The sequence below is a fragment of the Pararge aegeria genome, chromosome 19 (genome assembly GCF_905163445.1).
Source record: "Pararge aegeria chromosome 19, ilParAegt1.1, whole genome shotgun sequence".
Lineage (NCBI taxonomy): Eukaryota > Metazoa > Arthropoda > Insecta > Lepidoptera > Nymphalidae > Pararge > Pararge aegeria.
Window position 1 is genome coordinate 9404262 of NC_053198.1, and position 27378 is coordinate 9431639.

General features: G+C 34.7%; 4 protein-coding genes across 4 annotated transcripts; 2 read left to right on the plus strand and 2 right to left on the minus strand.

Annotated features, from left to right (window-relative positions):
- Positions 1 to 830: 830 nt before the first annotated feature.
- LOC120632132 (zinc transporter ZIP1-like) lies at positions 831 to 16317 on the minus strand. The gene is made up of 5 exons (XM_039901937.1): positions 15970 to 16317; positions 11495 to 11861; positions 5080 to 5287; positions 1869 to 2004; positions 831 to 952 (listed from the first exon to the last, which is right to left on the minus strand). The coding sequence occupies exons 1-5, from the start codon at positions 16259 to 16261 to the stop codon at positions 945 to 947; spliced, it is 1011 nt and encodes a 336-aa protein (XP_039757871.1). The 5' UTR covers positions 16262 to 16317; the 3' UTR covers positions 831 to 944.
- A 2683-nt stretch (positions 16318 to 19000) lies between these two features.
- LOC120631858 (beta-1,3-galactosyltransferase 5-like) lies at positions 19001 to 21148 on the plus strand. The gene is made up of 3 exons (XM_039901515.1): positions 19001 to 19374; positions 19880 to 20027; positions 20236 to 21148. Exons 1-3 carry the CDS (start codon positions 19212 to 19214, stop codon positions 20990 to 20992), a joined length of 1068 nt encoding a protein of 355 aa, XP_039757449.1. The 5' UTR covers positions 19001 to 19211; the 3' UTR covers positions 20993 to 21148.
- On the minus strand, positions 21146 to 23995 carry LOC120631859. The gene is made up of 3 exons (XM_039901516.1): positions 23573 to 23995; positions 22187 to 22365; positions 21146 to 21722 (listed from the first exon to the last, which is right to left on the minus strand). The coding sequence occupies exons 1-3, from the start codon at positions 23834 to 23836 to the stop codon at positions 21314 to 21316; spliced, it is 852 nt and encodes a 283-aa protein (XP_039757450.1). The 5' UTR covers positions 23837 to 23995; the 3' UTR covers positions 21146 to 21313.
- A 610-nt stretch (positions 23996 to 24605) lies between these two features.
- Positions 24606 to 26559, plus strand: LOC120631857 (63 kDa chaperonin, mitochondrial-like). Its single transcript, XM_039901513.1, has one exon. The coding sequence runs from the start codon at positions 24834 to 24836 to the stop codon at positions 26541 to 26543; it is 1710 nt and encodes a 569-aa protein (XP_039757447.1). The 5' UTR covers positions 24606 to 24833; the 3' UTR covers positions 26544 to 26559.
- Positions 26560 to 27378: the final 819 nt, after the last annotated feature.

Genomic DNA, 27378 nt, shown 5'->3' on the forward strand with positions numbered 1-27378 from the left:
CTCTGTACAAGCGTTAGATTTAATGAATTTCGAAATTTCTCTACGTCTTTCTCGATCATCTTAGTTTAAGTGTAGCGTGGGTCGACGGACCCATGTTTTTCTATCTAAGTACATATTCCAATAATAAATGCCTATATTTTAACCGTATCTATATAATATAGACCAGTGTTATTAAGATCAATTTAATCAATAGATGTGTATACCGCCTGCGCAAAATATATTCATTTAATATTCAGCCTAATATTTGTCTACTTACAGTACATAGATAAATCTATTTTTCTTTAAAAATAGCATAGAGTGTTAATTTTTAATTAAATTATTGATTTGTTAATATTACCTATAACTCTTTGTATTATTTTCTCCCTCCTTATCACAAGCTATACCCATTTACTTCGCCAGCGTAGGTACCTACATCTTATAAACATTTTTTCCTTTAAACAATTTACTGTATGGATATTGTTACAGGGAAAAAATGTGTATATAAACACGCCATTTAGAGGAAATAATTTTGGCAAATGGCATGACATTCGCATTTCCCTTAAAAATTAAATACTCCCAAATTAATATTATGTTAAGATTCGGGTTCCCTTAAACGTTGACGCTTACGTATGACGCGTAAGTACCCGTTGCGCAAACGTCATAGACTTCAAACAACACTAACGTTAAATTACATAAATCGAGCTTTTATTTTAAATCGAGTGAGTGGGTGTTACCCAAAGGGTAAACCGACTCGCACTTTGCCGGTATTTCCATTATATTATAAAGAATAGGAACCCAAAAAAAAAACAATCATTAATACATACACATTTATTGATAATGACTATTCTTAAGCATAATATTATATAAAGTAATAATAACGTCACTGCTCGCTTTAAAAAGTCACGAAATTTTCTCGTGACTCGAGGCGAAAATATCTTTGGGGTACTTTCGTAAGTTCCATTTCGTCAAGCAACTGGAACAAACAAATAAATCGTTTATGCATAGCCAAAAAAACATTACATAAAAATAAAAATGGCAGTGTGAGTCGAACCTTTACACCGATTTCACCGTGATCTAACTGTGTCTAAGTGACAAGTTATAGTATAGTACGATTCAAACGGAAATGCGCCCCTGAAGTTTGCGCACGACGTTGCGCACCACACACATTTTGGGTGTCCGGTGTAGCGGGAAGGGTAACAGCGCACGTCTGCTAACTTCACGCAGACTGATTTAAGGTTGAATCGTACTGTAACTACTCCGTTATGAGAGTTGCTGATGATGAGTGATATTGATGCAAAAATCGCTAGAGTGTACAACAGTTTGAATAAAAACTACCAATTGGCAAATTGATGAAATAGTTAGGTACGCACTCACGCCAACAGTTCGAGAGAGTGTCGCATCTTAAAAAAAGTGGTGACAGTCTAGTGATTACGACTTTAGTATATTTAGTAGGGTGTTTGATCACCGTCCCGGCATGCACCTCGAAATTTCTCGGATCTGTGCTATACAACGCACAGATATCGCTTGCAGCCTCTTCATAATGTTCAAAAAAGCAAGTGTGTTTAATCTAACAATCCGCAATTGGTTAGCTGGTTGACTAAGGCCACCCTTCTCGTTCTGAGTAATAAGTAGAATCCGTACAGATACGAGTCTCCTACGAATCTGTACCGATTGGGCCGGTAACGATGACAACTTTTTCTAATGAAATAACATCCAAATAATACTTAAGTGTTAATATCAAACCGGGGTCTCAGATTCTACACTGCATCGAAGAATTAACTGTGTTTTAGTATCGTTGTTTTCTCTGCATCCATGCATGGTCTTATGGAATGCCTTAAAATGCCGCAGCTAAGCGTCAGACAGTCAAAGAAGTAACGTTTTCTACAAACCTAGGTTGGCAACAGCTTCCAAGGCAACCATCAGCGCGAAGCCAAGTATTGAACAGAGGAATTGCATGAGCCCTGTTCGGTCTTGACGCCACACCTCGAAGAACACAACGTAAACCAGTGTACCGCACGCAAGTCCCTGGGAACAAAATCATTACAAGTTATTACTATTTTTTGGTAGCCACCATAGTGCATAGAAGCAGTCGTTACTTTTCGGAAATCCATAAAATATTATGTTAATTAAGCTTAATTTGCTATACTCCGCGAACAACAGGAGCACCAAACAGATCTTCGGCAATGTTGGGTACATTGCGGAAGATACGCACGTTTCGCTACCAAACCGGAGCATCTTCAGCATCTTCATTAAATAAATAAATAAATAAATATACTACGACAATACACACACCGCCATCTAGTCCCAAAGTAAGTGTAGCTTGTGTTATGGGTGCTAAGATGACTAATGAATATTTTTTAAATGAATAATATACATAAATACTGATAAAATACATATAAACACCCAGACACTGAAAAACATTCCTGTTCATCACACAAACATTTTCCAGTTGTGGGAATCGAACCCACGGCCTTTAACTCAGAAAGCAGGGTTGCTGCCCACTGCGCCAATCGGCCGTCATTGTAAAGTCAACATCTCCTGAAGATGATCCATCTTTTGTTTGGTGTGGAGGATAAGGATTGAAGAAATTGCACTCACTGGGTGAACCCGGTGGGTGCAAGGATATTTTCCCACTTATTCGTCTATGCAAAAAGAACTCGATATATATTCCTTGAATCTCAGACTTTAGACAATGAAATCCCAGTGATTCATTCATCAATCCTATCAACCTTAATTGTCGCTATGAAGCAGAAACCAGTCTGCGACCTCCCTGGCGCAGTTGTTAGTGGTATATCTTGCAAATAAGAGGCCCCGGGTTCGATTCCCGGCTACGCTGTTGGCTGGGCAAAATATGAAGCAAGCCAATGCCTATTTACTCTTGTTTTAAAAGTACCCTATGCGTAGAATAGGTAAATCTCGGAAAGATCGTTCAAACTTTAAAGGAAGACGCAAACCCTTTATGCGAGTTTTTGATACATTGAACATCGTTATATACTTTTAAAACATGGTCTATACTAGGTATACCTACGCTTATGCTAATGAGAAAAATGTTTCAAGTATACGTACCACTACTTAGGTTAGTAGGTAGTATAAAAATTATATTCCTTCCTTAAGTATTAAGGAAGAAATATAATTTTTATATTACCTAATTTTATATTGTAAGCATTTATCTCGAGTAGATACGTTAATTGTACTACTCCAATCTAAGTAAATAATTATATAAGCTTAAAAATTCCACACCAGCTACTGCGTATTACGATTTTATACTATGGAGTGGTGATGGGCCAGTGGTTAGGATTTCGGCTACACTTTCCGGGGCCGAGTTCGATCCCAATACGCTCCTCTAACTTTTCTTAGTTATGTGCGATTTAGCAATTAAAATATCTCTATCTTGAACGGTGAATCAAATCGTCGTGTAGAACCCTGCATGCCTTAGAGTTCTCCATAATTTTGCCAAAGCCGTGTGGAGTCCAGCAATCCTGGCCAGCTTAGTGGACTACGGCGTAAACCCTTCTCCCTGTGGGAAGGAGACCGTGCCCTATAGTAGACCGGTAATGAGTTGATATAATGATGACTATGTCTAAAGAATTAACTAGGTAATTGTGAGGCATATACTTTGCGTTTGCCTATCAATAATTGAGAGCTAGAAACTGTCGTTACACTACATAAGAATTTCCAGCTTAGCTGTAGCGAGAGAACTTCCTCGATAGGTTCCCCGCGTTATCTGGACCCCACTTATGTCTTGCAATCTAGGCAACTTTCTTCCTTTTTTAATTTAAATAATACGGTTGCGAGCAAGAAATGGATAAAGTATTCTTTTAGCATTTATTAATTGTCCGTCTATTAGCGTCCACATGTCTCCTCTCTCATACGAAAGAGAGTTTAAGAGCATCCTGCTCTAATGCGATTTGGTGGGCTTCAATAAATTCTCATTTAACGACACGAGAGAAACGGCTTTACGTGCTCTCCAAGGCACGGGTGTGGACACCGCCAATTACTTAACTCAGATAATCGAATCTACTAACTTTTGGACAAAAGAGGTTGATTTGTGGCATTGGAACACCAATCAAGGATTAAGGAACCTATTTTTCCTTATAGATCGAAATAAAATGTAAAAAATCTTAAGTAGGTTGACCAATTTCGGAAACAAAACAATACGTTTGCTCAAGGATAACAAAAAAGTGACTCATTGATAAAAAACCATTGACATCTGACTCGATTATAATTTTTATCATCTACGTGATGCTTGGAGCTAAGACGTGATCGATAAAATCTGGATGATCCGATTAACATTAGGTACACTTCAGGAGTTTTGAGTAGCTACATGTTTCAGTACTTATGTATGTGACCTACCTAGGTTAAGTCGTCATCATCATAATCATCATGTTCCACATAACATTATAAATAAAAATAATAATAAATATAGTACGACAATACATAAAACGCCATCTAGCCTCAAGTAAGCGCAGCATGTGTTATGGGTACTAAGATGACTGATCAATATTTTTTTTAATTTTTTTTTTTATGAATAATATACATAAATGCTTATTAAATACATATAAACACCCAGACACTGAAAAACAATCCTGTTCATCACACAAACATTTTCTAGTTGTGGGAATCGAACCCACGGCCTTGGACTTAGAAAGCAGGGTCGCTGCCCACTGCGCCAATCGGCCGTCAAACCATTATAGATAATGCATCATGCATGCATGTTTCCTCACGATGTTTTACCTCACCTTTAAAGCAAGTAATATATTAATTGCACATAACTTAAAAAGTAAAAAGTGCGTGCTGTGATTCGTACACAGTGCACCGAAAGTTGAGCCGAATTAAAGATGAAATTTCACGTGATTTCAGCGTTCAATGACACAGTTAAAATTAAACTTTACTCACGATACTTTAAAGTCTAAATAATATTGGATCTCGTTGACAATAATAAGCGCCGGTTTACAAAGATAGATTTATCTACCTAAATCTTTGGGAATAATTATTTATTGGTCAGGTAAGGCAGCCTATCATTTTTTTCACCGCATACCCAATTATCATAAGACTTTGATGTTACCTGTTAAACTAAGTCAGATACACATAAGTCTTTACCTGTAACACAACAGAGTAGATACCAGCTTCCGTCGCACCAGCGCCGCCTACCAGGAGAATGCCAACACCGATGCCCAACGCTGACACGAAGGAGAAGGTGAAGATATAAACTATAGACAGCCACCGCTTCGTCCCTGCAGCTAGCAGTTCAACTCCTATGCAGAACGCTATGATGTATTTGTGCGCTGATACTGCTCCGAACATGTACCTGAAGAATTAAGAATCATTAACAAATGCCTCGAAAGTATAAATGCAAATTCGGTAAAATTGATTAAGCTTATTAAAATCAAGAAATTTGCGAAGAAAATTAGCAGATTTGTTCCCAAAATCTGTCATTGTAGAAACATGAAATCGGTAGAAAATTGTTGAATTCGAATCTAATCAAAATCGTTACATTTTCTAAATCATACCGATAGTAAGTATCAAGTAGGTATACGCAGTTTTAGAATTAGACTCTCGGAGCACGGTAGTAAGCCCCAGCAGGGCTAGCACGGGCGGGAGATAAAAATTATATCCCCTGACAGGGGATAAAATTAACGTGTCCACCTGCTGAACCACGGGAACGTGGAATAGGAGAAGTTTACCCCCGTTTATTATTACACACATATTAATTGGATATTATTTTCACTTTTGCGCCAGTGCTCTGAGAGTTGATAGAGCTGTGGTAGAAGAGACATTTTTATCCTTTCCCGGGGATATAATTGTCTCCTGCCCATGCTAGCCGTGCTGATGTCAATAACCTCAACATTATTTGTCCAATCTATAAATTTCAAAACTAACTACTTAGGTGGTTTTTGTTAATAGCTTAGGAATCTTCATACCAAAAGAAAAATAAGAAAACAAACAAGGTATAGCGCTGAATAAATAATTATCTAAATAGGTAGTTATCTCGTGAAATTAATAAGCTTAAAATTGGCTTATACGATCACAAGACAAAGTCTGGTGTCATAAGAAAGAATAAGCGATAAGGTAGGTTTCTTATGTCTCTTACCTATCCGTACACCTACTTAATTGTTTATTGTTATTAGGTACACAAAACAGGTAATAACAAAAAGTAGATCTAAATATAAGTAATAACAATTTTTTTTCTAAGCTACAACCCAAAGTATGTGTACACAACTTGGAATTAAATTAAACAGAAAGTAAAGATAAAATTAAAGTTGAAACAAAAAAGAAACACTTTAATAATAATATATATAATACTAGCTGTGGCCCGCGACTTCGTCTGCGTTTGATTTTGTTTTTAAAGTATTCAGTATCGCTAAGCCTTAAATGAGTATAGTAGTATGACTGTCATGTGACTGTCAATTAATTATAGACAAATAATTTGCAATAGAATAAAATTGCAACTATAATTAAAGATCTAAGCTATCCTATCTCTTAAGTTGGACCAGACTGCTCACGGTGTGCCAATTTAATTTAAAATCGGTTAAGTAGTTTAGGAGTCCATCGCGGACAAACATCGTGACAGGAGATTTATATATATTAAGATTATTTCCCTAAAGATTATGTGGAATAGTGCTTAATAATTTGATTTTTAAAAATATTTATCCTTTTGTTAAAAATGTCAATATGTATTATGATTACTTGATACTAAATCATTATAAAGGCGGCACATGCGAACGATGGGATTGTAAAAGGAAGTATTGTTCTTGTAGACACTTAGGACAAATGGTTTAAAATATTTTAATCTGGTATTAACGCGACGTGTTCACCGTTTTTTTTTTAATCATAATTGCTATGAATCAAACATAATTGTATGGAATGAGCAGAGCCGATTCTGTATATTTTATTTTTCGTAACAGACACAATCTTCTCTATGAAGGTGCCAAAATGTACGTCACACAACGCGTTTCATACTCGATAAAGATTGAAATGCAACTTAGTATACTTAAAATATAGAAATTAATGCATGATATGTCCTCGTAATCATAGTACGTTATTCCTTCTAGTTGTGCCGATTTGGGAAAATATATTTAAGCGATAATGCGTTACAACGACAGGAAATAGAAACACTTAATAGAGATTTCATCTGAGTTCCTTGTTAATATTTTTATCTACGTAACTACTTACGGTTGTTAAATTCTAATTAATCATGATAAGAGAGAATTATAAGACAGGTCTCGTGTTTATAGAATATACGATAAGGTACCCTAATAACAGTCTATAGCTGATTCGTACGTCCTTTGATAAAGTTGTGTTATTTTTGTTATTGTTTGATGTGATCGGATTTATTGATGTTCTTTATACCCAACTATCTGTATCTCTGGTTATCGTGTGTTGACTACTCTACTATCTTCGTCGAAATAAAATAATATTATGCTTGCGTCTTACTAGCGCCTAGTGCATTGCACCTTGCCATATTTCCTTGCCATATAAAATATTGGAAAGTCCCCGGATTTCACGTCGTCCTAGTATATACTTAATGCACTTACAATAAAGCTAAAAATGTTGTTTGTTTGAACGCACTGGAACTACCAGTCGAATTTCAAAAACCTTTTTCGTAATAGAGCAGGCGGGCAAGGCGATACGGTCAGTCCAGTCATATCAACAACTTTAACATGGATTAAAACAAGCAAATCTAATAATAATAGCCATGGTGTAGTATTTATTTAAAAGATAATTTTATACCATAAGTACCTACATACTTATTTACCAAAGTGTTTTGGTAAAAATCGATTGGGGCATATGTGCGTTACTTTATTCGAGGCTGGTTCGAAGTGTAATGCGAAAGTTGAATTTTATACCTACTCCAAAAACTGCAGGGACCATTATTATGAGGCTAATAGCATCACGTATGTAACGTGACTACACTGTGGAAGATAACTTATTGGTTGTATAGAATGAATGTAAAAAAGTTTTGGTAGGTAAACAACTTGGTTCAACATGCCACAAAGGTAGTGCACGAAATAGCAATTTATTGCAAGAAACATTCGAAAGCCGCAATTTTAGCGTATTTATATAAAGCCTTATTGTTTATTTATTTATTTAGCAACGCAATCCGTGAAGATATTACAGTTGCCCAATTCGTCTCCCCGGGGCTATTAAAAGAATGTAGAAACGAGTAATAATTACAACAAATTAAATTAAATTAGAACATAAAAATATAACATTAAGAATTAAAAAAAAAAAAAAAAACAATAATAACAAAACATTCAAGCATATAATTAATATCTTAGATTACCTACTCTCTAATAACATTTTAATTTGCTTTTGGAGCTGAAGCAGCGGTGTATGAAATACAAATAAATAAATAAATAAATATACTACACCCCAAAGTAAGCGTAGCTTGTGTTATGGGTATCAAGATAGCTGCTGAATATTTTTATGAATATATTACACATAAATACTTATAATATACAGATAAACACCCAGACACTGGAAAACAATCATGTTCATCACACAAACATTTTCCAGTTGTGGGAATCGAACCCACGGCCTGGGACTCAGAAAGCAGGGTCGCTGCCCACTGCGCCAGTCGGCTGTCAATAATAAATAATAATATGTTCAGTTCCGAATTACTATGAGTTAGGTCATTGAGCAAGCGTAGCGCACGAGTCAGTGGGGCGTATTATATTTGTGCATGGGGCATCCATTCGGTAACGATCTTACGCATAATCATGATACCAATCAGTTTCTCAATGGGATTACATACTAAATTGACACTTCCACTGATACCTGTCAAGTGGATAGTAATTGAGAGAGTACTCGAGCAGCTACGTGCCTAGCTTAGACGACAGATATGATACTGATAGGAAGTCGATATGCCGAGCCACCTATGCTTAAGTACCTACGATAGATTAGGATTAGGTACTTATGTACACAAAAGGACAAGCTTTCTAAGTTGGTAAATACACTTAAAACACTTATAAGTTGCCATGTTACCTGCGAGACAAGTACGATGAACACGACATCGGTTTTATATACCTACCACTGATCATTTTAGTATAATACATTAGGAATGTTATAATACTCTTAATTGTTGCATAAAGTCTGTTGTCTGTGGTACCTACTGTTTAAAGCAGCAAACATACTCTGTAATCGTATTCTTTGCTGCAGAAGGAATAAGTACAGTTACCTACTTCAAAGCACATGTTTTCTTTACCAACTATTATTGAGATCATTCTAGGCAGCCAAAGTACGAGCTAAAAGTAACATAATTATATACCATACCGCCTTGCACAAATCAAGTTTTAGTATGAAAACTATTTAATAGATGTTACGGCAAAAAGCGCATGAAATTGGAGGGGTTATAGCCTAATGGTAGTAGGATTCTGGCTTCCCTTTTGGGGGGTTGAGTTCGAATCCCAGCAAGCACCTCTTACATTTTTAAGGTTTGTGTGTTATAAGAAATTGAAATATCACTCGCTTGAACGATGAAGGAAAACATTGTGAGGAAACCTTTATGCTGGAGAGTTCTCCGTAATCTCCGTTTTCAAAGGCATGTGAAGGCCACAAATCCGCACTGGGAAGCGTGTTGACCTACGGCCTAAACCCTTCTCATTGTAAGAGAAGAACCCGCACCCTGTAGTGGCCGGTCTCCTCTAGGTTGATATGATGTCTGTAAAATACAGGACTCTAACCTAAGTCCGAACTTACTGAGCGTTTCCTCGTACAACCTAATCAACATTTTTTGGTTCAGATCGTAAACCAAGCATTATCTTCTACCGAATGGTAAACAACATATTGTAAAAATATGTTTGTTTTGAAATTTTAATTATGAAGATAGTTGTCTAGATATAGATTACAGCTTTTAATCTTTGGTTCTAGATTGGTTCCATATTTGAAAATAAATGTTATGATGCTTATTAAGCACCTACGTGCGCCGTGAACAAACATTTTAATCGAAATCTATGCTTAATCATATGTAATAGTTGACAGACCAAGCAGATGGCTCGCTTGATGGTAAGTGGATAACCATCGCCTATTTATTTTTATTTTAAACAAGGTAACATTAAAAAGGGCACACAAGGCACTAGGCCTGACTCCCTGTGTCCATCAATGATCAACCGTACCTTTTTTGGCGTATCTTCAGATACTTAGACCTATTTACGCCTAGTGTTTAGCTAGTTATAGTTGTTACACTTTACATTAAATCAATTGGCCGCTTACATCACAGTAACAATTTTCCTATCAAATTATTGGGGATTGTTATACATTAGAAGGTTATTATACATATACGTTCTTCGTCATTGTATAACTGTGTTTTAAATATGTTATAAAAGATATATATTAAAAAACTTGAAACATGCAAAAAAGGAGAATAATATACATATAAATAGAGCTTAAGTACTTAGCTACTTAACTTACAGTTTACGCATTTAATGATATGTAGGAAGTACGTAGATAGGTACTTACCAACTAAGATCGAGTTTTCTTTATGATTCAAGACAATAAAACGCGCGAGCAAGCAAGAATACTACTGGATTATGTAATAATGATAAAATACATAGAAGGTACAACACATAATTTCACTTCAATTCCATCAGTATCATTATCATCACCAGGAGTTAATAAAATCTTAGACAAACACGATACTTTAACATAAATGACCCTATATTAGTGATGTACATTTATTCCTACTCACCAATATAAGATGTGAACATTTGGTTGTATAATAATTATATTTACATAACTCTACTTGTATATATGATAAATAAATGAATAAAAAATTTAATTTCATTTAATTACATTTCGTTATTCATTTATTTATTTAATATCTATTTTATTTATATTAATAGGGGGCTCTCTGAGGCATCCTACCCTAAAACTGTTTCGTTCGATTGCATGATTGAACCTAAGTGATGTCCGTAGAATTTTGGCCTTTGCGTCCACCGAAGCTGTTCATCAGTTTTACTTTTATAACACGACCGCCCGAAATGAATGAAGAAAAGCAACTCAACCAATTAAAATGTTATACAACGTATAAATGAAAACCGAAATATTACTTCACAGACTTTAGAGGTACCTGATTTACTGTCTCTGAGACTTATCTGCGAAAAAGAACTGCTAATAGCTTTATTTTATTTAAACATTAAACTTACATCATAATTTTTTTAATTTAAGTCTCATTCTCTTCTATTCTCTTCTCGAGCTGGTGAAGATCATTATCTACACCCATGTACACTGTATGCTGTATTTGACAGTTCAAAAATAGGAGTGCTCCGATCGTCACCAAACTTTACAGGATTACTCGCCAGGTCAATCCGAAAATTCCCTGAAAGTTTCATTGAAATCGGTCCAGCCGTTTCGGAGCCTATACGGAACATACCCACACACTTTCTCTTTTATATATATAGATAGATAGATACTCATGCGCCCTTCAACAATATTTCATACACGTTGTATATGGACGTAACATATTTACCTTAACGACACTATAAGGGGCTAAGGATACTTTGTATCAGGTACTTACCATACATTTCTCGCAGATGACTCCAGTCCAACAGCAAGCCCTTCAAACAGCTCGTGTATCGACAGCGCCAGCACAATCAGAAGTCCTCGCAGAGCTGCCACAATTGTATCGTCGTTTTCCACTGCCAAGTGGCTGTGTCCATGATGTCTCTGGGCTTCTAACTCTTTAATCGGTTTATCTGAACCCTCGGCGTCTGTACTACTTTTTCGTATGCTCAGCACCCTCGTGAAACTTGTGTTGGCTGTTTTGTTGTCGCGGCTGTTTATGTACACGTGCACCAACTCCTCCACCAGGTACATCATGAAGAAACCACTGCACATGATCAAAGGGGCGAGTGGTATTGGCATCTTTGGAATTTGGCCCATTTCTGGAGAAAAATTATAATAAGTCATTGAGCGGGTATTGCTAATACGCTTTAAAAACTACAGTCTAGTTTACCACTAGATTAAAATTTCTACTAAGAGAACGTTGACTTTTTTATTTGGTGCATAAGTGTAAGTTTTTTTTTTTTTTTACCATCCTCTTGTGGTAAACGGCACCGGGCTACTCTCAGAATGAGTAGGGATTAGGCTTTGCATCTCGCTGGCCAAGTGCTGATTTGTAAACGTCACATGCTTTTAGGAAAATTATAGAAAACTCTCAGGCATGTAGGTTTCCTTCACTGATAAAGCAAAGTAATATTTTAGTTGTTTAAATTAAAAATGCACGTAGGTCCGGAAAGCTAGATACGCAGCTCTAGCTTTTCGGAGCTTTGTTTGAACGAACTCGGTCCCTCAAAAAGGGAGGCTGATTTTATATGAACTGTGTGTTCATGGCATGGCTTTTATAAGTGTATAATTTATTATCATTCAGTATAATTAATGACGAAAAAGGTTTGTTATAGAGGAAAAACTGACTAACTACCAAAGAGTTCCTTCTTTTTCGGATCTTAAGGCAAGTATTTGGGAGTAAATAGTAGCCTAGATGGCACATGTTGTAGTATCATTATAATGATTAAGCAAACTTTGCGTTGCCACTTTGGTATCTACGTATTAAGCTGAAAGACAACTTCGTACACAATAAACAAACCAATCAAGGTTAAACGTATTAAACAAATCATTTTAAAAATGCAAAGTATCATAAGCATCTAGCTGGCCTTCACCTGATGTTCTTTTAGCGTAGTCATAGGCGTAAGTACTTTTCTACTTAGTAAACTAACTGATCAGTTAGTCCGAAGGGTAAGAACTGCCTAAGTTTCGAATTCGGTACAATATTATTAAGAGAGAGGTAAGTTCTATATTATTGCGGACCATTTGAATTAAAGAGGTACTTCTGTTCTAGGTAGTATCTACCTAGTTATTTATAAAAACTGTCATAAGGATTTCCCAGTGAGATATCATTATTCAATTGTTCAAAACAGTTAAAGCATCAATAAGGAACGGGCGAGCTTGCTTTTCCCCTCTTTAGAATATATCGACCTTTTAATGCAGTAGTATGTAGTATGTAGTACCCACTCAGGCAAGAACCTACTATCATAGTTACGCTCTCATAACACTTATCATTTTCTACGATAGTAGAACATAGTTGTATTTTTTTTAATTTTATAGATTAAATACTTACATAATTAATAGAAATACTATTTAAGTAAGTACTTATAGAACCTACGGATAGTTAGCAAATAATTTATACACGTCCATCCTTGTTCAATTATTTTCCTTTCTCCATAGCCCCTGCCCCATACAACGGGGGATGCGGAAACTATATTGTACTCTTTCTGACAAAACAAATAAAGACAATATCCTCGCTTTCAGAAAAGAACACCGCCTCCACAGATCTGTCGCTGCGTGGCTTGACCACGTCTAACAGAGAGAGTCTTACCCCTACTGTCTAGACAGTGGCTCGCGTGGCTTCATCTAAATGGCAGTTAGCCAGCATATTCTGTAACGTATTCCCAGCGCAGCCCCACTCGTGTTACTATTCCCATGGTTCCCGATAAGCTACGCTTCCCATGTATCTTCCGGAGCATTCCCGAAAGTATCTGCGCCAAGGTTTTCACCAAGTGCTCCTAGAATTTCCATCGATTGTCAAAGATAAATCATAGGTTGAGTACGGTGAGCGATGGAAGCTCCTTCAACCACAACGCTCGAAGTGCCAGCCTCAAAGTGTTAAAGCGTTTGAAATTAAATGTTAAGAGATTCTGCCAATATAACCTCGCAGCGGGAAACAGCCTCCTGCGCCAGGGCCCTCACTGGGCGACATCTTCAATTGTCGAATTGTCAAACTTTACCTAACCTATACAAGAAATATAGAAATTAGATATTTTAAATTTAAGTAGGTGTGTACGCTTTAATTAATGATAAGCTTGTCTATAGGAGTACTTGTATCTACATTATTTGGTAATATTGGCCTTATTCCTAGGGCCTATCTATATACATTCCCAAATGAATCACTCTTTTACTTAGATTTCTATCGGTGATAAATAAATTAAAAACATAAAATACATCCTAATCTTATCTATTAGTGTCAACGCTTGGATTATATAACTATTTAGTTGAAGCCCGCCAACCCGCATTAATGCAGAGTGGGTTATGCTCGAAAACTCCCCTTACCATGAGGAGGAGCCCTGTGCAGGAGTGATACTGCTGGGCACCTCTCTCATAGGCTGAGAATAATAATTATATTCTAGTTTATAGAACACAGCGACCTATTTCTACCAATAAAGTGGTTAGATGCTTTGAAGAAGCAAAAACAATGGATGTGACACGGAAATTCCTAATTCCCATTTAACCTACGCGCGTTAAACAAATCTTAACATGTTAACTAGGTACACTAACTGCTTTAAAATAAAGGTCCTCTGTTTCACTGGGTGGCCAAATGCTCGGAATTCCCCGGACTGTATCTGTGTAACTATTTATTTTATAAGTTTTATTTATTTTCTGTTGTCTTCTAATAGACAAAAATTAGAAGATAATAGAATATTGTAATGGCTAATAGCTATTTAGTTTGTCTCCTAAATATTATGATCATTACCTTATAGGATTGAATTTTGAGAATAAAAAGCTACAAACTCACTGTTTAGCTGTTCCGACGGTTATCAAACACAAATCTCATTTGGATACTATGCTTTCTAAATAATCATAGGAGCTTGTAAATAGGCATTTATTTGGATATCGTAGAGATATTCTCCAATTTTAATTATTTGTTTTTGTTAAACCAAAATATCGAGTGGCCAGTGCTTAAGATACGGAACTATGTGAAAATTTAGTTTGCTCATGACTATCCTTAGAAGGATAGTCATAGGGCACACTTCTAACCAGTTCTCTTAACTACCTTTCGAATGTCAAAGTAAAGGTCGTACTCGTAACTCTACGTCTCTTCATGTTAATGAATATCCATAAATAATACTTTTGGTACTTAACTTCTAACTACCTACCTGTAATTGAACATCAATTACTTGATTAAAAATATGTGCCATTGACCTCTTCCAAAGTATGCTAATACCGACTCACAGAGCGGTGGCGCGGCGGCGTAAGGAATTATGTGTATGTAAGTCACTTCACTGCGAAACGTTTTAGAAGTTTTTTTTTCTTCATCGAGATAGTTATTTTGGGCCTGGGTTTTAAAAATAATTTATCTTGCAAGAAATGTAGGTTTTTAGACATATCCTTAGAACAACTATTTTAAACATTATGCTTCATTTTAAAATTCGTCAATATGTTTTGATAAAAGTTTGTATTAGGTAACGTATTTAAGATACCTTATTATTGGAATTACATAGAACTACAAAGGGTATTTCCTATCCCAAGAGATCTACAAACATTATTAGTGCGAAATATGTGGGTTTTGCTTTATTTTACTTGCATTAATAGGTACCATAATACGGAAGTAACGATACAGTATACGGGTTAAACGCTTTAAGTAATAATTGTACACGGGGTGTAATTGCTGTTGTACAACTAGTGTCAACTGTCAACTCAACTCTGACAAATCTGTGACTTTATGCGATACCTATTCTCCGCTAGACTAGTCTATTACACCGCCACTTACATGCAAAATATGTAATCAGAACTCAGCACAGGTATACAGTAGCACCCTGAGGATATGTGGACATATAGCGTTCAAATGAACCTCTCTGCGAATATCGAGAATAAACTAAGCATAGTCCCGTACCGCTTCGCTTCATATTTTGCGTTATAAATAAATATAAGATTACAAAATAGATTTTTTATGTGTTCTCCTGCAGAGCGTTTTCCGTTCTCATAGAAGCAAACAAAGCGTCAACGTTCCTCTGGAATGCACGGCCGTAACAGTTGAACGCAAAAAATTCTGAAATTTCACTTCTGCATCTGGTAGGTATATCTTGTTGCCGGCTTAGCTTCAGAAATGACTTAGAATAACTGGAGGTGCGAAACCAGCTCGAGAAGGTATCGGCTACAACAATCAAAGCTGTAACCGGCTTAACTAAGAGACGAAGTGCCGTAATAATAAATACTCACCTTGTAAAGAGTCAATATTTTCACCAACTTCGGGCAACAGATGCATAAAGGTAGTCGCAAATAAAACACCGCCGCCAAATGACAGCAGGCCGATCACCAACTGATTAGAGGTCCTCATGTTTGGCCCGCTCGATTTTGAAAACCAGCCAAATTTGGTGGAAATGAGCATCGGGGCACATCCTACCAGCATGGAAACACCGAATAAGCAGACCATTGTGATTATTTTAGCTCGCAACGCGTATCCCTGATCTTCATCGGTGGTTACACCGGTTGGCTCCATCGTTGCACTCATTATTATGTCAGTTTTAATTTGTCCGTACGAGGGCACTGTCTACGCGCCGCAACCGATCTCGGCACTATAGATTCGTGCGACTGAGGAGTCTTCATTCAGCGTCCCCTGTAGGCGGATTCATGATAAAGTTATTAAATGATAAAAATGCCACTGGCTGTTTGCTCACTGCGATGGCAATTACGTGTCCCGCCTCTCGGATCTCGACTCTAAAACAAATGCATTTCGGTTCGTGGAAAATATTTTACCACGGATAAATGGTACCTACTTGATTTTCGTATTACATTTATGGTAATGATTTTTATGGCTTTATTAGCATGGTTTTGTGTTTCGACTATGAAAGATGGGCATGTTAATTGCATTCTAAGAAGAACTGCTCGGGTGTCTCAGAACTTACCAATATAAAACTATTAGCCTGCGAATTCATCCGCGTTTTATTTTTATTTTTAAGCTACCCGAAGGATGCTAACAGGACCCTATAAGGTACTAAACCTCCACTGCATGTCTGTCTGTCAGCGAGCTTTATGTTTTGAACCGTAATAGCGAGAAGTTTTCCCAGATTGTTTTGTTTTTGCTTTTCGTAGGTTTCATATTGCACCTTGGTACAAAACCGTTTTTTCAATCCAGTCCAACCCAGTAAAATTATTCTACATCTTTCAGGATGGAAGCTATATGTGTAATGTGTGTCAATAATTATCAAGTTCGGTGCAGTGTTTGAACATTTATTTAAGAAAAAAAACAAACACTGTCACATTTACTATATAATACAGCAGACCAGAATACAGTAGTCACCCCTCTTCCCGCGGATATCGGACAAAGCGACTAAGGAAATATAACGAAAATAATAATAATAATAAAATTTTATTTCAGGCATAGCCCATATACAGTGCTCATTAACATTTAAAAAAAAAAACCATAAAAAGCACAAATTAAATTAAAATTAACAAAAATAATAATAATAAAAATAATTAAAAATAATAATAATGATAATTAAACACGAAACAAATATTTAAAAAAAACTGGCAGCAGCGTTCTTGGAGCTACTACATCAACTGCAGACATTGCCAACCCAGACGGGTTAACCCCGGCAGTAAACTGTATGGGTTATACGTAGATTCATCATAAGTACCAACCCCCATCCTTATTCAAAAAGGAACCTAAAAATAATTATGTAGTTATCTACGTACCAACCGCATTATTTGTAATTTTAGCAACAACGGAAGATTCATAATAGTTACACTTGTTAAATCAAACCTAAGTTCTTTAAAAAAATACTAAACATAACCCAGTTGTAAGTGGAAACGATTCCACCCCCAAGGCTTAAAAAAGTATTTCTCAGTCGTCAAATAGATCATTGCAATATTTATTTTTGTACCTTTATTTACGTATGAATTCAGAAATAAAAATGCCCCTACCGGCATTCTCTGGTTTGCGCTGGCCCTAAATATATATATATATATATATATATATATACAAAAAAATCATTCAAATCGGTATATATATATATATATATATATATATACCGATTTGAATGAATTTTTTGGTATGCGTTTGGGTGGCACCCTGGATGGTTTAGATTCACATATCAGCCCGACAGATGGCGCTGGGGTCCGCTAGTATATATATATATACTATATATACTATATATATATATATATATACTATATATACTATACGGCTAAATATATATATTTATATATATATATATATATTTAGCCGTTTAGGAGGAATTCAGTGACATACACACTCACACAAGAAATCTATACTTACTCGTATAATAAAACTGTAACTGGAAGATTTTAGTACATTTAATATATTTTGATATAATATGAATCGATACTGACTCCAAAACAGATTTTTGTTTAATTTTCGTCTTTCTGTCTGTCTGTCTGTCCGGGCATCACGTGAAAACTACTGAACGGATTTAAATACAATTTGGTATAGTGGTAGCTGATATTACGGGTCAACATATAGGCGACTTTTTATCCCGATATGTATGGTTGGTGGATCTAAGTATGGATGGATGGTTTTAGTGTATATTTTACTATGGTTTTCTGTAAATTGGCTGAAATACTGACTTAGAGTTTTACTGGCGTACGCCGCAAAAATGATTGATGATACATAAATATAATATACTTCATGTTGAAAGTAAACGTGATTGTCTACAAAAAAATCCGCGAGGCTATATGTCTAACGGTTAAGGTTAAGTCACAATAACTACTTTTTTATAATTTTTCTTTCAAAACACTGGTATAATTGTAATATGTATAAATTGTAATTGTAATAAGAAACGCAAAAAGCAAGCTAAATGCAGCGGGCCGCCCGTCCGCGAATAACGTAGTTTGGAAAAAAAACTGGACCTGGTAGGTTTTTTTAAGATATTAAAACCTCTAATAACCGATTCGGTGCAGACGAAGTTGCGCGGGTCAGCTAGTATATATATAAAATTGTATATTTAGATAACATAAAAGAAATCGAGAAAATACATGGTGTTTTTCAAAAATAATGTAATATCATCTACACGATAAAGATTTTCTATATTTTAAGTGTGTGAATATGAATTTTTGCTGTCAGGCATCTCAAACGGTTAACCGTTAATGTATTAATTATGTACTTAGGTAGTTAGCAACAGTATATTAGTGTGTGCGTGTTTTTTGTAGATTCGCCAAACCGTAAATTAATTATGATTAGTCTCTGAAGTTAAAACTTTCTAATTTTTAAGTATATAAACACGGGTAATTCATAAGACCAATGTCCTTTTTTAAAATCTGGCAACATTGCATTGGTTCAAAGGTCAAGGACGCTAGTGTCAATCGGTTAAATGTCACTGTAAGTAAACAAAAGTTTTATGAATTATTATTTAAAACGGAAAAGGATAACAATAATCAAACTATATACAAGATGTGAATGAAAATAAAGAAAAAGATCACTACGATTCAAGAGAAACTCGAAAATGACCAGAAAATTAATATATATAATAGTTATCGCCTTATTGACAATATTAATTTGGATTTACCGTAGTTCAAATTTCGAATTTAGCAACACAGTTCTCGTGTTAACAAAAAATAATGTTATTAAAGACACTTTGATTCAACCCCATAATTTAACTTGCAACCGTAAGTACCTAATTTGTTACCTTTTTATTAACTCCGCTTTAAAATAAATAATATGCGATGAAGTTGTAATAGCCTAGTGTTTAGAGCTTCGGCCTTTCTTTCGGTGGAGGCAGAGTTCGATCCCCGGGTGCGCGAGAAATCGGAATACTGTACGTTTTTAATTCTAATCAATTAAAATATGACTTGCCTTAACAGTGAAGGAAAAACATCGTGAGGAAACCAGAGAATTCTCCATAATGTTCTCCATGTTGTGTGAAGTCTTCCAACCTGCACTTAGCCAGCTTGGTGGACTGTGGTCTATATGCTCTGTGGGCTCTTAACCCTTCTCATTCCCAGTGGAGACCTGTGTCCTGTAGTGGACCAGTAATGGTTTGATAATGATGAAAGCATAATAATGTTTTCCATACTAAAAACCTGTTACCTTAACAAATTTCCTAGAATATTGCAAATCTATTCAGACATTAATCTCCAAAAGTTATGAAATCAAAACACCTATATTTTCCAGAATCACCATTCATTGTGATAATTGTCACATCCTATGTAGGGCATGTTGAGTTAAGGAGTGCCCACAGGAGGGCAATGCCCTCCACATACCTTTCTAAGCTAAATATTATAAGGGTATTTCTATTGGCAAGGATACCTGAAAATGAGAAGTAAGTTAACCCTAAGTTAGTTTATTAGCTAAATCAAATCATTATCAACAATTAAACCGATTGCAGATTACTAAAGTATGTAAAATATGATACTGAATATTGCATGTATGAATAGTTTTATCTGAAAAGTAAGATATCGGATATAATTTTTTTGTAATCCTGTATCAAATCCCTAATCCCTAATCTTGGCTAACTTTTATATTTTCAGATATATAACACAAGATGCCATCAGGGATGAAAGTAAAATATTTGGTGATATACTGCAAGGCTCTTTCTATGAGAACTACAGAAATCTTACTTACAAGCATCTCATGGGTTTAAAATGGGCATCCTCGGTATGCCAAAATGCTTCCTATATACTGAAAATTGATGATGATACTGTATTCAACATAATTAAAACTTATGATTTCTTAAAAGGCATACCAATGGCAGACAGCAATGACTTTCTCATGGGATACATTTTAAATAATACAAAACCAAGAAGGATTCAGCAAAACAAGTGGTATGTTACATGGGAGGAATATTCTAGGAATGAATATCCTGCCTATTTATCTGGTTGGTACTACATAATTAGTCCAAAAATTGCAGCTATGATATCTGCTGAAGCAATCTATCATCCATTCTTTTGGATAGATGACATCTTTGTAACTGGACTGCTTGTCGAGTCACTTGGACTAAAGCTAAAACAATTACCAAAAGATTACTGGCTTGAATATTATGAGCTTCTAGAATGTTGCATACGTGATATGATTAAAAAATCAATAAAATGTGATTATATTGTTGGGCCAAATGGTGGGAGAAGTAATTTGATTGTAGAATTTAATGAAGCTTTTGCAAACTGTCAAAAATGGAGCAACTGTACAACAAGGCCAAAAGACCATGATTTGAAAAAGGAATGTGTGATGTTTAGAGACAGAACAATATTCAGTGATGGACAAGCTGAAGTTCATCATATTAACTTATAGTTTAATTATTATTTAAAACAAAACAATTTTGTAAAAAAAATTACATTTATCATTTACAATTAATTAACTATTTATATGACACTTACTAAGCATAATCAGTTTCAAAATCAAATTGAATTACATAGGAAAAGATTCTTAAAAAAAAAAATTAGATGTAAAATGATTGCTGTATTAACAAATTCAACCATAATAAAACAATAAAGATTTATATAATGATAAATATCAATATGTCAGTCATGTCACATTCAACTAATAAAAGAACACAAAAATGCATCTGTTCTAATTACTAACAATTTGCTATTTTTTTTATATTAATATGTATCAAGACTTTAGCCAAGTATTTGTAACAGAACTTCCGTCTACTACACAGTCTTTAAACCCTTTCATAATGTAACTTGATTGAAACCATCTTGCTTCATCTGTTGACTCAATTTCATTAAAATCAGGTTCCTCTTCCTCGATATTTAGGCGGTCAACTTTTTTACTGATCGCATCTCCAAAAATCTGGAACTCATTACAACAGGAGATATTTTGAACATTTTCAGTTCTAAAATCTAGACTAACGACCTTACAGCTTCGTGGTATTTTCCATCCATCAACTGATACAAAGGTATCTAAGCAGACTACGTCTTGATTGTTCAAAATATTCTTTTTAATGAAAATGAACATGTTAGTGGGGAGTAAAGTACTAAAGAAAATCTGGCTTAGCTTCTCGGATGTCACCAATGTTCTGTAACAAAAAAAAAACATGTTTTACCATTTAACAAAATATGAATATTATATAAAAAAGCAGTGATAAAAATTGGTGATAATGATGGGTGAAAATTTGAGGTCAATAAATCACAAATATTGAAAATACAAGACATGCAAGTATCATAAACTACTCTTACTCATTCTATTTTTCTGTATGGCCCTATGGGTAACAACTATTTTTTACATTTTCAAATAACAATTTAGAACTTTAGAACAATTTAGTCTTCAATTTCTTTATTATTTGATTTATTTAATTTCCAAAAAACAAGTTATTTATTACTTCATCATATTTTTTTATTGCAAGTTATTTCAACAACACGCTTAACTAGCTATCAAGATAAACATGATAGTCTGCTTAGATGCTTAAATAGTAATGAAAACATTGATAACATTTTATGAAAGGTTTGAAAAATAGAGTATAGTGATTTTTCTCTAACTTACTTAAATACATTCATTTGTATTTTCTGATCAGATGCAATGTGAGAACTATGGCACTGTTGCTTGTGGCATGCTCTAGGCAATATCAGCCTATATACTTCTTTACAAGTGAATGGAGATGCACCCAAAATTATGCAAATCTCTTCTGGTATTGAGTGGCTATCAATCTCTTTCAGTAAGCTCTAAAACAATAAAATATATAAACTATTATGCTCTAAAATGATTAACATATTAGTAATTTAACATACACATCATATAGTATTATGGTGTTGACTGGATGACATCATCATTTCACTCCCAGGAACCAATTTTGTATGTAATGTACGCATGTAAAGTGCCCTGTTTTGGCCTATTTGAATAAAGAAGACTTTCATGTCTGTCTCAACAACAAATGTTGTACACCATTAAATTGCCTGCCTGAGAATGTGGTATCAGCAGGATCACTAAATTGGTTCAAGATCAGAGTAAACAAATATAGTAAAAAAGAAAAGCACAAGAAATGAAAGGAGCATTAGCGAAAGCCAAGCCTAGTATAAATTATAATAATAATACATGAAGCTGAATCTTACAGGTATCTGGGTGTATTGAAGTCACTTTGCAAGATCTTTGTTCTTGAATATGCATTTCACATGTGCGGTAAATGGTTGTTACTCAACATCATACAATAATAGTACTCTACTTTTATTATGACAAAGTTTCATGGAGTTTCAAACGGTTGGTATGTAATTTTTACTTCATTAAAATGATCCTTTAATTAAATTAGTTGTAACTATAAATAAAAATAAATGAATGCACAAATGTTGATGTGATAAAATATTTATAAATTTTTTATTGGAGCCATTTGTAGCAACTGAAACAATAGTCTTTAACATTTTACATATGGCTCTCTAAAGCTATGTTGTATGTATGCAGCACTCCTTGCAGGGCTAGCGCTAGCAGGAGACAAAATTTATATCCCCAAGTAGGGATATAATAAACATCTCCACCTGCTAAAGCATAGGAACATGGAATAGGAGAAGTTTACCCCCGTTTTTTACTATTTGGATATAATTTCCACTTGTATTGCCATTGCTCTGAGAGTTGATAAAGCTTTAGGAGAAGATGAATTTTTATCCTTTCCCCAGGGAAATAACTGTCTCCTGCAACATCCGTGCTAGCCGTGCTGGTCAAAGATTGAATGCATTTGATACTCAGAATTAAATAGGCACAATATAAAGTAAGTAAAAACACATGTATTATTTCATTTTACTACACAACTTGTTAGCTCTGATGTTTTGATAATTGGAGATAAAATCAAAGAATAGATAAGTAATGTACATACAGGTTTTTGCCGAACATCATCAATCATAAAGATCTACTACTAATTTATATAAAATAAAGAGAACGAACCTTTATTATAAAGTCCAGATTACTTAATGCTGTAGATGCTACAAAAAAGTGTCTCTCAGATTGGTATCCTTCCCTTAAATCTTCACAAGCCTTTCTCTTGTTAATAACTTGTTTTAACCACTGATATGTATAAGGTATTTGGAGTCTTTGATATGCAATAAATTTAATTAATTCAACAACAATATGCCCACAAGAAATAGAAGTTAATTGGTCACCTATGTTTAGGTCTATTTTAATAGATTTGTTGGAATTTGAGACGCTCATATCGGTATTAATTTGGATGACACTTAAAAATAGTTCAATTCACTACGAGATTAGCTACTAATCAAGAGGCATGTAATAGTTTTATTTTGTAATTTTGAATTATAACGGATAAAATGTTCGAACTTCCAAAACCAAAGAATATACTGTTAGGAAAAGGGGCAAACCTAAGGCAAAACATGTTTCCTACTCTATGGATTTCTTGTATGTAATATTGTCAATGTCAAACGCATTATTTATAATAATGGCGGTCTTACACTTTCAACCAAACCGAGTTTTTTTATAAGTGTAATACAAATAAAAAACAAATATTTTTTTTACAACATTTTTAATTCGGTGGCAAGTAAAATGTAAACATTTTAATACGTAATACAATCTTTGCCATTTTAAAATAGCAAACGATATACAATATAGATATAGTATCTTTGATGACCCTAAGTCGGAAGTGATTTATGACATTGATATTATATTTTGCTAACCGATTTAGAAGCCGTGATATTGTTATTATGCTCGAATTTTTTGAATACCGCATTAAATAGTAAATCAAGATATATTATAGAAAAAATAATTCTGACCCGCTTTTATTTGGTGTGTCCGAATTATCGCAAAATTAACGTGATACCATAATTAATCACAATCAATTTATTGTAGTATTAAATAAAAATTTAATATCAATAATATTATTAATAGAAAATTTAAATGGTATTTACATTATTCACAACTTTCATTAAGAATTGATGTCGCTAAACCCCCTGTAATAAACAAACATTCTCAGAATATGTGTGAATTTTAATTATATTAGCATTGTATTTTATCTCTGCTAAAGTAAGGCGCAGTGCTCTTTAAACTTTATTATCCTGGCAACTAACATTAAAGAAAGAAAATAAATTCCTATTTCAAAACTTTATCTTGCATATGCAAAATAATAACCATTTACTCAAGCTATCATGAAAAAATAAACCAATTTCTGTTATCATTTTAAATACGCGTATTTTTCAAAATGTACAAATTGCAAAAAATTATTTCAAGATCTAACATAAAATCGGCATATTTATTCTCTTCGCATCGTGAATATGCTAAAGAAATACGATTTGGACCTGATGTTAGAGCACAGATGTTACGAGGAGTAGACATATTAGCAGATGCAGTATCTGTTACAATGGGACCTAAAGGGCGGAACGTAATTTTAGAACAAACTATCGGTCCACCAAAAATAACGAAAGATGGAGTAACTGTTGCAAAAGGAATAGAATTAAAAGATAAGTTTCAAAATATTGGTGCTAAGCTTGTACAAAATGTTGCGAATAAAACCAATGAAGTAGCAGGAGATGGAACTACAACAGCTACTATATTAGCTAGAGCAATTGCAAGAGAAGGTTTTGAGAGCATTTCCAAGGGGGCTAATCCCATTGAAATCAGAAAAGGCATTATGTTAGCAGTAGCAACTGTTATAGAACAACTAAAGAAAATATCGAAGCCCGTTAAAACATCTGAGGAAATAGAACAAGTTGCTACAATTTCCGCAAATGGTGACAGTAGTATTGGGAAACTAATTGCTTGCGCCATGAACCGAGTTGGCAAAGATGGTGTTGTTACTGTGAAAGACGGTAAAACATTAGATGATGAGTTGGAAATAATAAATGGAATGAAAATAGAACGCGGATATATTTCCCCCTACTTCATTAACTCCACCAAAGGCCCGAAAGTTGAATATCATGACGCGCTCATTCTTTTTTCTGATAAAAAGATATTTAATGCTAATCAGATTGTGCCTGCATTAGAAATAGCAAATATGCAAAAGAAACCCTTAATTATAATCGCTGAAGATTACGAAGGCGAACCCATATCAGTGTTAGTAGTAAATAAACTAAAAATAGGATTACAAGTGGCTGCTATTAAGGCACCAGGATTTGGTGAGTATAGAAAAAATACATTAATTGATTTGGCTATCGCAACTGGTGGTGTAATATTTGAAGATAATGAAAATTTAATACGATTAGAAGATTGCCAACTAGAAAGCTTGGGTAAAGTTGGTGAGGTGATAATTACCAAAGATTCGACCCTATTACTGAAAGGACAGGGTGATAAAGCAGAAATCGAACAACGTATTGAACAAATAAGAGCAGAATTTGAAGACGAAACAAGTGAATTTGAACGAAAAAGATTATTGGATCGTATTTCGAGACTAAAGTGTGGTGTGGCTGTTTTAAGAATTGGTGGTTGCAGCGAAGTGGAAGTAAATGAAAAAAAAGATCGTGTTAATGATGCTCTTAATGCTACTCGAGCAGCAATCTCAGAAGGGATAGTGCCAGGTGGTGGTGCGGCTCTTATACGATGTATACCTGTATTGGAAAGTCTTACACCAGCTAATTCTGATCAAGCATTAGGCATTGATATAATTAAAAACGCTCTATATACTCCATGTTTAACAATAGCCAGTAATGCTGGCTACGATGGGGCTGTCATTGCATCTAAAGTTGAGCATTTGGATACCAACTATGGATACGATGCTTTAAATAATGAATACGTGAATATGATTGAAAAAGGTATTATAGATCCAACCAAAGTTGTTCGAAGAGCATTAACTGATGCTAGCGGAGTTGCATCGCTTTTAACTACTGCAGAAGCTGTTATTTGTGAGGTGGCATGTGAAAAGGCAAATTCTAATCAAACCTTAGGTCCTGGCAGCCCAGGTGTTACAATTTATTAAAGTTTGTTGTATGAAAGAAGTATTTTAACTTACCCTTAAGTTTTGACCCTTAAGTAACCGTACAAATTATATTTAATTGAGCAACACTTCCTTAAAACACCAAATTAGACACAGGTAATACTATTTGCTATTTCCGATTAAAGGAGTGTATGTTTGTTTGTTTATTATCTATGTTTTACTCAACCTTCGCATAACTTGATGTAGCACAGAGAGCTTGCATCCGGGAGATCGGCATATGTCCCGGAAAAGGAATGATGAAAGGGAATCTGACTGCTTTTAGTTTGTGTTTTAAATTAATGTTAAAAAATATGTTTGATTTTGAATATATTTTTTACCGTGTAGAGTCACTACAACCAGACTGACTTGACGTTTTATTGGTGTTTATAAATAAGGCCTACTTGAAATAAATAAATTTTGAATTTACGCCGTTTAATAATTATTGTTCCACGAAATAACAAAAAAAATTGGCAAAATTCCGATTTACTTTGAAGGATCATAAGGGTTTTAATACTCCTAAAATTTTTAATTCTATTCCAGTTTTATCTTGATAACAAGAAAGGAATCGTGGGAAGAAAGATATCGGTAATGTTTGCTTACTCACTGATTATGTCAAACGCTGGGTAACCGTGTTTCGTAGGGAGTATGGAGGGTAGAAGTAAGGAGAGTCATCTTATATGGGAGAAAAGTTGAAAAAGTGTCCAGTTGTTGCGCTAAATAACAGTTGAAAAATCCTCCACAATGGCGCTGGTGGATGCACAGGGTATGGTATGAATGTAGCAATCGTAGATGAATTGAAGCATATCGTCTGCGAAAGGTGCAGAAGTCATTTGTGGGA